This window comes from Gadus macrocephalus, chromosome 4 (genome assembly GCF_031168955.1).
Source record: "Gadus macrocephalus chromosome 4, ASM3116895v1".
Taxonomy (NCBI): domain Eukaryota; kingdom Metazoa; phylum Chordata; class Actinopteri; order Gadiformes; family Gadidae; genus Gadus; species Gadus macrocephalus.
In genome coordinates, this window is record NC_082385.1 from 13,206,724 (window position 1) to 13,222,251 (window position 15,528).

A 15,528-nucleotide genomic window follows, 5' to 3' on the forward strand; every position below is an offset into this window, starting at 1 on the left:
TTAAATCTGTCTCCTTCATAGAGACGTTTATGCACACTCTATATTTAATCCCTAGGACCCTCCCCCTCCATAAATTAGCCACTAACAGTGGCAATTCCCTATCCTTCTCACACTCATTGGTCTGCTACAGATTCCGGCTTCGTTGACGTACCCCTTCCCCGTTTAACGTGTAAAAAAAATGACAAATTCACTGGTCGCACATGTGAGACCAGATGTAAAATTCAGTTGCACACTATAAAATTTTGGTTGCATAATGCGACCATTTGGTCGTTGTCTGGAGCCCTGCTCACGCTCTGGCCAGTGGCGCCGGAATGATTTCAGTGGTGGGGGGGCCAAATGCGCGTGCATGTGTCGAACAGCGCGTGACACCTCATCATCCTATAGCCGGCCACACACTGGCGCCGAAGCGCCGTGGTGCGCATTTCACGCACGTCAATTGCCACCCCTAGCACCAATAGGAAGCGGCGCGCTGCAGCACCGTTGTGATCCAAATAATGTGTCGTCACCGCAAAGTAAACACTGAATCATCATAATAACCTTCTTCATTGTCATCATCGTCATCTCAATCCTCATCATCGCAATCATTATTATAGATGGCGTTTGGATTTGACTGTAGAAACTTTAGTCGTGTTTAATGCAGTGCTTCACGCAGCATCAACGCAGCAACAAAGTATAAATAACAATGGATCCAGAGTTCCTATACTAGGCATTATGATGGCGGTCCTCTGCGTAGTAGAGTGAAGTCTAGTTAGTAAAGATCCGCGGATAAGCTGTAATGTCATCCCGATTTTGAGTCGCGTGTTCTGCGTCCCGACAAAAAGCCTGTCGGCTCGCTAAAATGTCCAACCACTATGTAATGTCCCCTGTTGTCAGCGAACATAGCCAACCTGTTCTTATTGCAGCCCGATCCAGCATATGAATTCAACAATGTGTGAGGGCATATGCAGCAGGGATGATCCCACAGTGGAATGCTTATGGAAAACCAGTGGACGAGCGCTGGGCAGAGTTTTTAGAAGCCGGGAGATTATAGAAAAATATAATTAGTCAGTTTGCCGTTGGTCTAGTCAATATGTTAACCTACTTATTATTTATTTATTTATTTAAACTGCAACCCACCCGCAATTCCCCCAAGTATTACTTTTTTCACGCAATCCACTCAACCCGTGGATTATGCACGCCGGTGTCCGCGGGTATGACAACCAACCGCACATCTCTAGTCTTTACTTTACTTGTTAGTTCTTTACTAATCAGTAAACACTGCCCGTGTGCTCCAGCTGTTTGCAGGATTCCCTCCATGTCAACAATGGAGACGAAAAATTGCAGATCACAAGCATGTCACATTACAAGACCTCGTCTCATTGCCGACTATTCAAAATCGTGTACGACTTGCAAATTTGTCTGCGACGAACGAATCGGGGCAAAATCGGGCTGAAATCGTATAGTCTAAACCAGCCATAAGCAAGCAACAGCGCCATTGTACGAATTCCCTATTAGACCAAACAAGACTCGTAATGGTAGGTAAAAACAATACTTTATTAAAGCATGCAATTGTGAAAATAATAATAAGAAAACATAAAGTGCTTGCATGATATTGAAGCCTACAGCGATCGTTAGTTAACTTGTGCGACGGTGCCTTATCATTTGTTTACCCATGGGCCATGGCAACGCGATTGCTACCTGCTGTAGTACTCTCATTGGCTGAAACGTTTAGAATGTTTTAGACTCAATCAATATAAGGTTGCGGGGAGGCGGAGCTCTATTTGTTTGTATAGTAACAATATTTGGCCAAAACATTACTGACTAGTAGTTCAATACAGTAGTTTTGTATTGATGAAATCGTTCATCAATTCAGGCAAAAAAAACAATATATATTTCTTTTTTTTTTCACGAAAAGTGGGGTGGCCATTGGCCCCGCGGCCTCATAGGTTCCGGCGCCTATGGCTCTGGAGTCAACGGAATTCAATGAGGGCACCTAAAAACTCTGCCGGAAAGAAACTAAAAGTTCTAGTTCTTTGCAGAAGAACACATCTCCTCAAGGGATGGGCGATGGTCGATTCTATCGACTATCAACGATAGATGGATTCAATAGTCGATTGTCTGAAGTTGAGGGGTGAAAAGGCTATTTATTTTTTTAATTATTTTTAATAAAAAAAAATATGAACGGAAAACAGCGCTGTGTGTGGTGTTGTGGCTCCTTTTACAGCTTCAAAAGCCCCGGAAATTGTAATTGAAGTTAACTGGCACAGGTGGAAATGCACTCTGTAGCGCTGACCTGCCGTATTCGCTCACTGCTATGAGAGGAGAGGGGAGGGCCTCGAAAACTACTGGTCTGCTCGCACGTCGAAATGACATCATACTCCGCTGCATGTCACTTTGAAAAACTTTGTGTGTGTGTGTGTGTGGGTGTTTGTGTGTTTGTGTTGGGAAAGTTCATTTTTTCTACGTGAACTAGTCCAAAGTTCAGTTCACATTTCCAAAAATGAAATAGTTCATAATTCTTATTTTCAATATGTTGCTGTGAGCTATTATTTTTTTACGGTATTTTGCATTGAGCCCCCTAGCCTGTGTCTGAGTGTGTGTGTGGGGGGGTGTGCGTGTTTGAGCCCCCTTTCTGCATTTCTGGTTTGTCTAGGATTCAATAGAGGTTGAATCAAGTATCGTAGCGAAATACAGTTTCTATCATGTTTTATTGCACATTCAGCGCATTTTGTAAATCCCATTGATTTCTGTTGGAAGACTCATTGCTCGTCTAGCCCTACTGTTGGGACGAAGAACAAAGCGAAAAGACTACAACCAAACGTAAATAGCACCCCTTTCCATTTCCGGCCAACAAGCAATGATCTAGGTTCTCGTCTGCTGATCGAGCCAGAGAGCTAACGTTATGGATTGTACATATTTATAATTCGAAATTCGTCCCAGCCTTTATACCACAGATACTCTAGGGTCTATAGCATATAACCGCTTTGTCTGATTACAGTTTAATTAATTTTCACAATTTACCAGCTCTCGTTTTGAAGAATAATTACCGTGCCATTCGTTTCAATGGGAATCGCGATGGTCTAAAATAAAGTGTACATATTTATCATTGGAAATTTGTCCCAGCCTTTATACCACAGATACTATATATAGGGTCTATAGCATATAACCTCGTTTTCTGATTACAGTTTAATGTAACAGTAAGCTGACAACACCGCAACTGCAAATTAACCACGCAGAGATAACCATGGCAACCGGTCAAACAATTTTTCTTTTGGCGACCATTGTGCGCGCGCATCCGCCGTGTTGATAAACAAATAATCCCCCTATTGAACGAAGTTAAACCGAGTGAGGATGCCGTTCACAGACACCAGAATGAACGAGTTCACCGTAACGTTCATCAGGCAGTAATGCAGTACGCTCAGTTCACGTTCGACCAAAATATGAACGAGTTCATGAACTATCGTTCAATGAACGCGTTCAGGCACAACACTGTGTGTGTGTGTGTGTGTGTGTCTGTGTGTGTGTGTCTGTGTGTGTGTGTGTGTGTCTGTCTGTGTCTGTGTCTGTGTGTGTGTGTGTGTGTGTCTTAATAGAACGGTAGAGCCATTGCTTGTGTGTGTGTTGAAGAGAATGGCGGAGGTATTGCGCGTGTGTGTGCCTGAACGTCCTAACGCTCTGTCAACAGAAATCAATGAGAGCACCTGAAAACTATGCCGGTAAGAAACTAAAACTGTGATTCTGAAAAAAGAATAAAAGTTATCGAAATTTCGTTGAGATATTATTGAAGATACAAGTGTGTAGATTTGCTCAATGTTTTGAACGAAGGTAAACGGTTGAAAAATGAATTTGATACAATGTGTTGAATTGTAAGTGTTTGACCAAACGGCTTCAATGAAACCAACTGAAAGTAATAGAAAGGAGTAGTTGCATCCGGCGTTACATGAAACGGTGATATTGACCACCCCATCACCCATGTGATGGCCCATGTGAACATCCCAGGTTATATACCAGGAACCTGATGTGACATTCAGTCTGAAGCCCGACGGGCCGACCAGACAAGGAAAACCCTTCATGGCACACGAAGCCACTCCTCCAGAAGCTTCCTTCCTGCCTTATAAGGAGAAAAAAGAGCCAACAGTCCAACTGAATTAGTGACGTCTCTAATGAGCCGTGTTGCGCCGTACGGGAGCCCGAGTTAGAGGAGAAGCAGACGTAGTGTTTTGATGTGTGGGCGAGATGCAGATTACCGATGCACTGTTCAGGTCATTTGCATAATAAGCCACCGGAAAATTGGATCACAAACTGTGAGTGAAAAGACATATTGAGAGGTGTGTTGGTACCAGGTGACACTGCACATTCGCTGAGGGGACAATCTGGCCATTATGCAAGGCTTTCCCTTCCGATGTTATAATGCGGTATCATGTCCTATTGCAGTCGCCGTTGTGACAGTGTACCGGGTAGTAAGCATGCAAATCATTGATTTATTTGTTTTGGGTAATCTCCAGCACATCACCGCCCTTTTTGGAAAATGTGTGTTGAATGTATTGAACACAAACAAGATTAGCTCAATGTTTAAATAAACAGGTGTTATTGCTATTAACTTTTTAACTGCTAGACAAACAGACACACACAAAGACACACACACACACACACACACACACACATACAAACACAGTTCCCTTTCAAAGTAAAAAAAATCCTGAAGAAGAGAGAAAGTGCTGAATGTATATCGGGGTTTAGCTGACCACACGTATTGTTCTGACCTCTGCAACCTGCTGCTGAGCTGGCCTGGAGCCTGCAGCCTACTCCAGAAGGGAGGCCATGCAGTGTTTTCACTGAGAGGAACGTCCTGTTCAACCACAGTAGCTACGTCGTATCTTGTGGTGAACGAGGATACTTGAGTACAGCCTGAAGCACACCACCATGTCAGATGTGAAATAATGTTCTCAGAATCAGGGCTTCCAAAATGGAGTCCAGGCCGTTACGAAGCAGACCCAATACATTCTGGCTCTGTGTGTTGTTCTCTGTATAAGCAGCTCTAAGGTTTAAAAAGCTATTGAACGAGTGTGACTTGTAAAAATGGCTCATCAATTATTGAGTGAAATGCGCTTTGAGAATATCTGTTTCCAGTTGATGGTACCGGCCTCTGTATGGGTCAATATAGCTTTCAAACTAATCCTGGCTAATTTCTGACAGATGATAGCATCTCTTCCATGATTGGTTCGGGGACTCCATTTTGCCTGTCAATCACAGGAGCATGAGATGCAACACTTCTGTGCTTTTCTGCTCTCAATTCTTACCTATAGCCTACAGCACCTTTAAAAACAATATGATTACGATAATGATCAATACAGTGTGTGAAGTCAAGCTAGGATGAGACACTATAGCCCCGCTATAGCCAATGTTTCCCCAAGCACTGAATGGTTAAGGCGGCCGCCTTAACAACAATAGGGCCCCGCCTTGACTACCAATGTATACAAATAATAATAATAATAATAATAATAATAATGATAATTAAAATATATATATATTTTTTAAATGTTATGGATCTTGCCTGTGAACATTTCTGCTCAATGTGTACATCGGTCCAATAGGATGTGGAAGGAACTATGGACGCATGCTGAATTGAACCTATGTAGGCCGATTCTGCCGGATAGTAACTATGATTCATATCAAGCAAGGTTTCTGATACAATCTAATGGTAATTATTTAAAATAAATAAACTTATCCACAGCAATCCATGTAACTCGATTTTTTTTCACTATAATTGTCAAAAGATATGATTTCTAAAATAAATGGCAGGTGTGCATGTCTAGAGACACCGCTTTTTGTCATCTTTTATCGTTATTAAAGATGCACGGATATGTAGGCCTCATTCCTCAAATGGAGGTAATGGGCTGACAAAGTACCATGAAGGATGGGTTTCCACGTCCCCCCCCGTCCCCCGACATTTCTCACGCTAAAGATACAGGTGCAAATTATCCGATGGTAACATTATCAAACCGTAGGATTAAAAAGCGCCTTGATTAAGCCAAACATCCACAGTCTTGCAACCACCTCAAGAACCATATAGAATAAATAAAACAAATAATTATGGTAATAATAATTAATATAATTATTATTAGCCTATTTGTCACGATTGCATGACAATTATATCCGTGTAAAGATCGTAAAATAAAGGTATTTCTACCCTAAAAGAGTCAGGGCACGCAAATCTCTCTCTAGACGAACAATGGTCCGCTTTTAAGAACAGTGCAGGTTTTTTCTCACCTCGTCAAAAGAAAACATGGTCTATGTTCCGTGAGTGGCAAGCATTGAACCCAACAGAAAATATCAGTATTAAACAACTCTGATACCCGACAGTTTTGGAAGGAAGAAGCTAGCTAGCCAGTTTTGGAGGGAACAAAATAGTTAACCCTGCTTTGGAGAGAACAAAGTAGTGAGCCTGTTTTGGAGGGAACAGACTAGTGAGCCCGTTTTTGATGTACCAGCAAGCTAGCTAGTTTTAAAAGGCACCTAGCTAGGCCGTTCCACACTGTTCTTTAATTAGCCGCCTCCTGAGGCGGCTAATTAAAGCACTCACGGATGCAATGATCACAGAAAAAACAGAAGAATCCCCAGCGCTCCTCGACTGCTTGGCATCGATTAGCCCACTCCATTACTTTCACTTTCATTTTTTCTCTCCCCCGCCTCTCTCCCCTCTCTCGCTCTCTGTCTCGATCACGCTCTCTCACCCCCTCATCTTACCCAAAGATCACAATCAAGCCGGGGCTGGTCATTGACAGGAATCACAAGAAGCGGAATGGGCAGAGAAAAATGGGCAGAGCATTGTTCAGCCAATCACAGCGATTGATTAAACGGACTGCTGCTGCTAATTGGCTGGGTTTAGGGGGAAGACTTTGGACAGAGCGCTCCATCGTACACATGGAGAAAGTCAGGGGAGAAGGAAAAAGCAGAGCAGACCGGAAGAAGGGAGGACAGAGGGAAAGAAAGAAAGAAAGTACATGTGTGACTAAGTATTTATTCTGTAGTGAGGCACCTCTTGGACGCATTTATTGGGTAGTTGCTGCGTGATTTTTTCATTTCATTTTGTATTATCTTGTGTATGTATTGTTGGATACTTTACACACTTTATTTGGTTATTGCATATTTTATATTCCATGGCTGCTGTAACAAGTTAATTTACCATGTATGGGATGAAATAAATAAAGTTATTATCTTCTTCTTAAAGAAAAATAAAGAAAGTAAGAAAGAAAGAAAGGTTAGGAAAACAGAGAGAAAATAAATAATGAAGAAAAAGGAAGAAAGACAAGGAATAAAATGCATAAATAATGGTTTAAAGACCATGAAAGAGCACACTAAATAAATAAATTAAGGAAAGATGAACAGAGAAGAGACAGAAGGGAAGAAAGAGAGGGGATTTGGGTATAGGGGTCTGAATATACTAGAAAATAGTTTTTCTCTACCTAGAGCCCCCTAGTGAATAATCAAGGGGGGTCTTTCCCTGACCCTTACCATATCTGTTTCACCCCGTTAACATGTCCAGGTAGTATATATGTTCAAATAAGTAATTTCAATTGAGAATAAAGCCTTCGACAGTAGTACGCTTCAGACTTGAAACTACTAAACACCAAGCGGAATCTCAGAATGGCATAAGCCTTGATCTCCTACATATCATTAGAATACTCTGGATGCACACGTGAACTTGTAGCAAACCATGTCTTGTCTGTTGAGATTTAGGGGGATTTTCTCTTTACTTCCCTTGATCAACTTAGACCTAAATGGCTTATTGGAAAGATAGCAAATGTTGCCGTCATTGTTAGCATTAGCTCCCCAAAAGTCAGAATCTCCTCCCGCGTTAACCTGTGCCGTGTGCGGATGCTACACAACAAATGTTTGGTGAGGCACTTCTAACAAATACAAATAGTTCAGAAATAGCTGCTGTAGATTTTACTTAGAGCAGCACTTTAAGGTATCGTGAGTTGATGAAGTGAAAACGAGAATGTGAGTCTGTTGATAACTGAAATTGGGTATATCTAGAGTACTTATTTGCCTTTGATGTTTATGGACCAATATATTTTATGGATACAACTCGTTTGAACCATCTTCAACCTTGTCTATTTTCTACGTCATGATGTCATGATGTACATGATGTGAGATTCCCGCCTTTTCTGCAAGGGCCAGTGCTTCGTATATTCCTTTACGGAGGAGCAATCCAAGAAGGCATCTTCAAAGGCACTCTGGAAATGTATTTTCCGTTTCATTCAACGTATGCCCTGTGCTTTGCTGGGTGCTATAAGCACTTTACCACATATTTAGATCTAAACTCAAGATATTTCCATGTATCAAAATGGTCCTATGTGCGTGCGTGCGCATGTGTGTGAGTGCATGTGTGTGTTTGCGTGCAATAGGGTGTTATTCCGCCAAGGCCCACGAGAGAGAGCTCAAATCTAAATCAAAATGAAAGGAAACAAGGCTCCGTCAGCTGGGAGCTCAGATTGAGGCTCAATGTCTCCTAATGAGGAGATGATGCCAGAGAATCGGACAAGGACTGCTTGCGTTTTATGCAAAAAACGATATAGAGATAACAAAAAAAACGTCTAGAAAGCTATTGCGCTTGGGCCTCACAAAGTGTTTGGGAAACATCTCTGTCATCTTTCTGACTAGAAATTTGGTAAAGGTGGAAAAGTCTCTTTAACACTCAAGAAGTCTGAACTTGGGGCTAAAAAAAACGTTCCCAGAGTGCTACATTTCAATCTGCGGTAAACTCTGCACAAGCAAGGTCGACGTGGGCTTTGCCGTTTGACAGAACCCCTTGCATCAGGAAACCGAAGTGTGGGTTGTTTTAAAACCTTTACGACTGCTCGCATCATAGGCTCTCTCTCTGTTTTGCGCTTGGCTCTAATGCGGGCACACACACACACACACACAAAACGACACTCACACGTGTCGTGCACACACACGTTTCAACGGAATTCACTGCCATTCAATTTAAAGCTGTTTGGTGCTATTGACAATGCCACAATGACAGAGACTAATAACATGATATACTAAAGTATTCTGCTCCAAAACTCTTTGACACACACACACACACACACACACACACACACACACACACACACACACACACACACACACACACACACACACACACACACACACACACACACACACACACACACACACACACACACACACACACACACACACACACACAGGCTCCCTCTCTCTCGCTATGTTATCTTCCTGACGTCCCCCAAACAATTCGCGATCTCGCCTGGTACAGAAGGCCCTGGCCACAAAACGTCACTTTACAGCCACTTCAGCAACATGCCGCCTACAGAGAGTTTTGAACGGTATAAACATATATATATATATATATTTTTTTATATAAATATGAAATGTAATTTAGTTCTTCCAATCTAAAATAAAAATCTTGTAGTATATATAGAGCCCATCAAGATAATCCAGTTCGTGTTTCGCAATGAATATCAGTTGCCCTATCACCAAATCTGCCTTCATCTCATCAAATCAGAGTGGCGCTCATGCTCTTTGCTCTTCCGAATCCGGCTGGAAGTACAGCAAAAACATTTCCTTCTGACAAAAGCCTTCTGGCAGATATAATTGAGTATTTAAACACTGTTATTCTGCCTTTCTCATATGAAGACAGTTTTGATTGATCTGTAGGTTTGCCCCCCCCAGTGCTGATTGTTCCTATAATTTTGACATTTTTTCCTAAGGATTGAGGCCAGACAGATCTGCATAGAGAAACAGAACATGTACTCACAAGATCAGGATGTTCACACAAGGCCGCCATCTACTAGGTATAGTATCATCCTGTATGCATATATAAATACATATATAGTTACATCATGTGGACTTATATATATATAAATACATCTCCTGGAAACGTGAAGTTCTACCAACTGCTAAAGGTGAAAAGATGAGACGATAAGGATTTCATTGACGGTGAAATGTTCATTAAAGATCCCATGGCATGAAAATCTCACTTTCTGAGGTTTTCTAACATTAATATGAGTTCCTCTAGCCTACCTATGCTCCCCCAGTAGCTAGAAATTGTGTTGGGTGTAAAACGAACACGAGGCATTCTGCTCCGCCTTTGAAAAACGAAGCTCAGACGCGCCGTTTTGGAATTTTTCCCCCTTGTGTGTGTGTGTGTGATTACACACACTGTAAGGCAAGTGTTGTACACTTAGTTGTTATTTGGATAACCGTTCTGCGGTTATGGCGCATAACACGTCGGTTCCTTGACGTTTCTGGTATTTCCACAACAAGACTGTAGTTGGGGTTATCTTAGCCATGGTTGAGAAGGAATTGGGGGAAAGGAACTTTGGCTTTGAATCCCTGAAGTACATGAACTGCGACATGGAGGAGACAGGGATTTTCTCCCGCCGGAGCCTCGCTGCCCACTGCCCGCTACCGCGGGGCAGCACCACAGCGAAGCACCACCGCCCGGCAGCGGGCAGCAGATTGATGTGGAAGTGGAGGAACCAGAGACGTCCGAGAACCTGACGCAGTCGTTTGAGATTCATAATATCGTCTGCAGGCGCATACAGCTTTTGGCCGTTATAATATGTAATATATGAGATATCTATGTATAATCTGATATTTAGATATAGAGCTCCAGGACTCCCGCCGGAGCACCCGGAGTGTTCTAGAATATTTACAGAACATGGCCAAAGGCTGTTTGCGCCTCGCCATTGCGATACATCCACTGTAAACAGAGCTCACGGTACCGTGGCGGCAAGCTGCTCAGGGCCACACCCCCAACCTCCTCCTTGACCCGCCTCTCTCCTCCTCATTTGAATTAAAGCTACCGACACCGAAACAGCGCGTTTGGAGAAAGCTCAATGTACAACTGGCTCATAGTGGCTTTAAGTCTGCACCACGGCTGAATTTCGGAAACGTCTTCAAATATTTTGGCAGGGGCCCACTAATATCTATATTAAAGCATCCATAAAGTAGCATGCCATGGGACGTTTAATGGTGTGAATCCTTTCTTTGTGCTTGAGCTTCAGGGGGGGTTATTGGGGGATGGGGGATGAACCCTAGAGCCAGGCAGCGGCGCAGCGGCGTGTGAATTGTGGATGCGGACCGTTAGCCTCTCCAAGGTTCCCCTTTTCAGCGCGGTTTGAAGCACAATGCGAGCTATCAACAGGAAGACAGCGCCAAGGACACAGGATGTACAAGGACGGAGCTGGGCACAGCGCAAAAACCCACGCACGCACACACATACACATGCGCGTAAGCCCACAGTCAAGCACCCACACACTTTAAGTGGCAGTATACAGTCAACACAATCATACAGGTCCACTGTTAAGCATTCACACAAACACACAACGGCGATCGCCGTACTCATAACTCCCAGGGTTCACAGCCCGTAGATACATCCAAGACAATATCATCTTTCACGTAAAGAGGAGTCGGAGGGGAATCTGAATGATTTAATACCTTTCGCTGCTATTCTACGCTTTTAAAAGGTTTGGTTTCGTAAGAATGTGCTTGGTTTAAGTCGAATCCAATCCTTATTGGCGATGTAACAACCACATATATATATGCACAGATATTGTTTGTGTGTTTTCTGTTTATAAAGTTGGACACTAGGTCTTGCTATGGTCTACCTGTCTTGGGATCTGACCGCTTATTCCCCTCTAAACGGCGGAAGTGGGGATAGAAATAGAGGAGGGAGAGAGAAATGGGTTATTTTTCAATAATTCAATAGTTAGAATCCAGATAATGCGACCACCGAGTAATCTCTGACAGAAGAGCAACAATGGTGGATATAGCCCCCCAAACTAACCGTGAACGAGGGCTTTTTATCTGTGTGAAATGTCAGTTGAATCAAAGCTAGGGCAATACCCAGGAAGTGATATTTTCAATGAGTAAAATGGCTTTTCACACGCTCCCTTTCTCTTCACCAAATCTCTCTACCTCTCTCTCCATCGCTCTCTCCCCCTTTCGCTTTCTCTCTCTCTCTCCTCCTTTTGCTCTCGCTCTCACTCCCGATCTCTCTCTTTCAATAAATCTGTCTCTCCTTTCGTCCGATTGAGTGTCTTGAGTCTTGTCGACTTCTTTCTGCAGTTTGCATTATCTCGCTCTCCTCTCATCGTTATTCTAGTGTGCGTGGCACCTTCTAAATAATTAAACCGTTCATCACCTCGTGGTTTATGAACAAATGTACACCGATTTGGGTGCAACAAAGACACGCCTCACTCAGGACATCATACACACTGACCGGTGGAAAGGACGTCAAGTCTCTGCACCTTTCTAGAATGAGTGTGGAATGTGTTTCTGATTGACATCCAAATTAAACCCAGAATCCCTTCCGGAGCGATTACCTTAAAAAAGGTAAAAATGCTGAAACGGATTTCATTAGAGTCTCATTATAGTGTAACAATTAAAGTTATATATAACAGTCCTGAAGAAAAAATAAATTGGGATAATTCGCGTATTGACTTTCAAATGTTGAAACTGATATCAATGCGTCAAGGCTAATTAGACTGGGTCCCCACTGATTAGCTTTAGAATAAGAAGAAACAGAACCAGATTCCCTAAAGGTCCAGTTAGCCACCTGCAGGTGAACTCGTTTCCACAAGATGGAATAACCAGAGGGTAATGGGCGATGCTTAAACAGCAAACTGTGATGGAATAAATAATTCAGTAACTCTTCATGGCCATTTGGAGATGAATGGACAGTATCACGCAAACACGCACTACAAAACAGCAGGAAACAGATACAGCTCGACAGATTTTCTGTTTACCAAAAGTGACTTTCGAGGGAGTAGAAAACGAGCAGTGAAATCAATCCTCCCCAGATGACCAGGCAACGTGTCCAAACGCGTTCAGTTTAATGCACACACTGAATCCAGTTTACGCCACCAGGTCCGCATATGCAAAGTGGAAGAAGGGTCACAAAATACACATTTTGAAACGTAGACACCCCAAATTTCCGAAAAAGGCTAATTGAAGGACATAAAGTAGTAGCGTTTTAAACTAGATGGGACCAGGGACACATCGGTGGACATCGTTTCAGACCCAGAGCGCGTTGAGCCATCGGGCTCCGGGTGGTTTGGTGCGTCGTGTGTTCATGACTTATTGAATACAGGATTACACAAGACAACACGTTCACACTAAACATAATGCCACAACTTGTAGGGTGTATGCATGGTTTCGGCGAACCTTGCCCACACCAGGAAACTTTTTCTCACTCGTGATCGGTAATGATTTTGATTCACTCTGAGAAGGGCGCGCGGTGCAGGACCACCGCCGCGACGCGCGCCCCTCTCCTCCAGCCTCTCCAGAACATATTTAACAATGAATACAACATGATAACGGCTGCGCTATAACAGCCACCCCATACGCTTAAACACCCCCTGTAGGCTCCATAAAGTCCATATTGAAAACATTTCGCCTACCTCTCGCCGAGGTAGCCTGGACTCGCGAGGCAAAAAGCACGAGGATGCCACATCTCAGGTAGCATCCTATGGAAATCCGACCCATCATGGTCCGGAGCCCCATCCCATCGCGGGCTCCCTGGAGAAGCATTTGGTTTCGGGCGGCGACCGTGGCGGCTTCACAGCCTCCTCCTCACCCACATCCTCCTCACCCACATCCTCCTCTCCTCCTCCGCGCTGTCTCTCGCTGCCCGCCTCAGCCGAGGCAGGAGTACAGTAGTGGCACTGGCATCGCGGAGGATTGCAGTGCGGTCAGAACGAAATTAAAAAGTAGCCTGGCTCTCATGACTCTCGAACTAAGCGTGCGCGAGTGAGGAAAAAAAAAAAAAAGGACACGCACACAAAAAGAGGCGTGCAGCCTTCAGCTTGAGAGAGAGTGAGAGTGAGAGTGAGAGTGAGAGAGAGAGAGAGAGAGAGAGCTCTATTCTTTTGTTGACAGGATAACGTGTGTGTGTTGTTTGTGTGCGCGCGCGTATCAAGCCTTTAATATGAGTTAGGTTACCAAGATAAAGGCAGAGAAAAAATGCCAATAACGTGATGGGTCTTTAAGAAAGCTCCTTTTCAGAAGAATGAGCCATTTATACATGATATTGGACGGCACAGAGCTGGCAGAGATAACACAGGTCTGAACATTGATTGGTTCTGATTGGACGTTACTGCAGAGAAGGTGAGGACGCAGAGCGGGACATCTCTCGTAAAAACGCACTAATTCCAGTTTCCCCCTACCTCCCCGTAACTTATCCCGTCACCAAAAAACATATCTCCGACTCTGCATGTTGAGGGTGGGGTGGGGTGGGTGGGTCATGTCTCGTGAATGTTGCACCATTCGTTTTCCTTGGAGAGCGTACACGCTCCGACCTTCGGTCGCACTATTACCCCCGCTGACCAAGAATCCAATGGTTCATTTCCCTGGGATCTTGTGAGGGGTCGTTCGGTTGGGGGAGGTTAAGTAGGCTATGCAATTATAATGCTAAAGGGGGCCAGGGGCGTATCCAGGACAATATTACTGTGGTTGCCGGCTCGGGACAGTCTTATATTTGGGGCGGCACCTGATTGTCGGTTATATTTTCATAACGTCAACATATAACAGTTTGAATAAGAATAATGTGCATATTTCAGATTTCTTTAGACCGCTTCCGTTCAGGATTTTTTTTTTTTCATACTCTGTGGCTACGCCCCTGAAGGGGGCATATCTGCAAGTGCTTAAAATATTTAGGATTGCCATGAGTCTAATTGACAGACCTGGGACGTTGTCATTACTCTGGGTAAGTTACGAGCGCTTTAGTGGCCCTTTGTTAAACGCATAAGTGAACATGTGCTGGTTGACGGGCCACTCGCCATAAATTACCCTCTTACCCCTTAACGGTGAAAGCTGTTTCTCGAAAGTTTGTTCCGACACTGCCAGCCTCGACAGGTAATCTTCAGTATTAAATTGAATCACATTATAATGGAATATATTTAACATTTTACACAGATGAAATACTGTATTTAATCTCGTAGCTAATCAGTTCACGATTAGCTTTTCAAATTGCTCATGTTTCTGTCAGACAAAGCAAATTACAACAACAATCATGTCTTAACTTTACATAACAGAAAAATAGATTTGATGTCAAGATAAAGTGGAACATTTGTCGTGTTATTTGAAGGAGATGCTCAAAGGAGGCCCTAGAGAACAGCCAGCCAGGAATAATCAGTCAGGAATTGTCTACCAGGAATAGAGGTACAGTCAACCAGGTACAGTCAGCCATGGGCAATCATCCAGCATCTTATTTTTTATCTTCCTTTATTGAACAAAAGTCTTCATCATCTGCACAGGAACCACCATGTGTTCACTGCAGTGACCAGGGCAGAAACAGCGCTGGCCGTTGTACCAGCAGCCTGTTAATCAGTGTCTCGCTCATTGAAGGGTAATTCCGGTGTAAAATGGATTTGGGATATGTTTTGTATGATAACGAGTTGAAACGTTCATTTTGGAGCACAAAAACCGCATCAAGACACTTTCTTCAGTTGGCTGTTTTTAGCTGATTCTATCAAAACGCTATAAACTTGGAACGAAGGGGGCAGTGGTTATGGT

General features: G+C 43.4%; 1 protein-coding gene across 1 annotated transcript in view; it reads right to left on the reverse strand.

Moving 5' to 3' along the window:
* Window positions 1-13,815, reverse strand: part of LOC132456135 (netrin receptor UNC5D-like) — a 145,013-nt gene extending 131,198 nt beyond the window's left edge. Inside the window, exon 1 of the mRNA XM_060050361.1 lies at window positions 13,416-13,815. Within this exon, the coding sequence (XP_059906344.1) occupies window positions 13,416-13,545 (130 nt within the window). The 5' untranslated portion in view covers window positions 13,546-13,815. The remainder of the gene's footprint in view (window positions 1-13,415) is intronic.
* Between the last annotated feature and the right edge of the window lie 1,713 nt (window positions 13,816-15,528).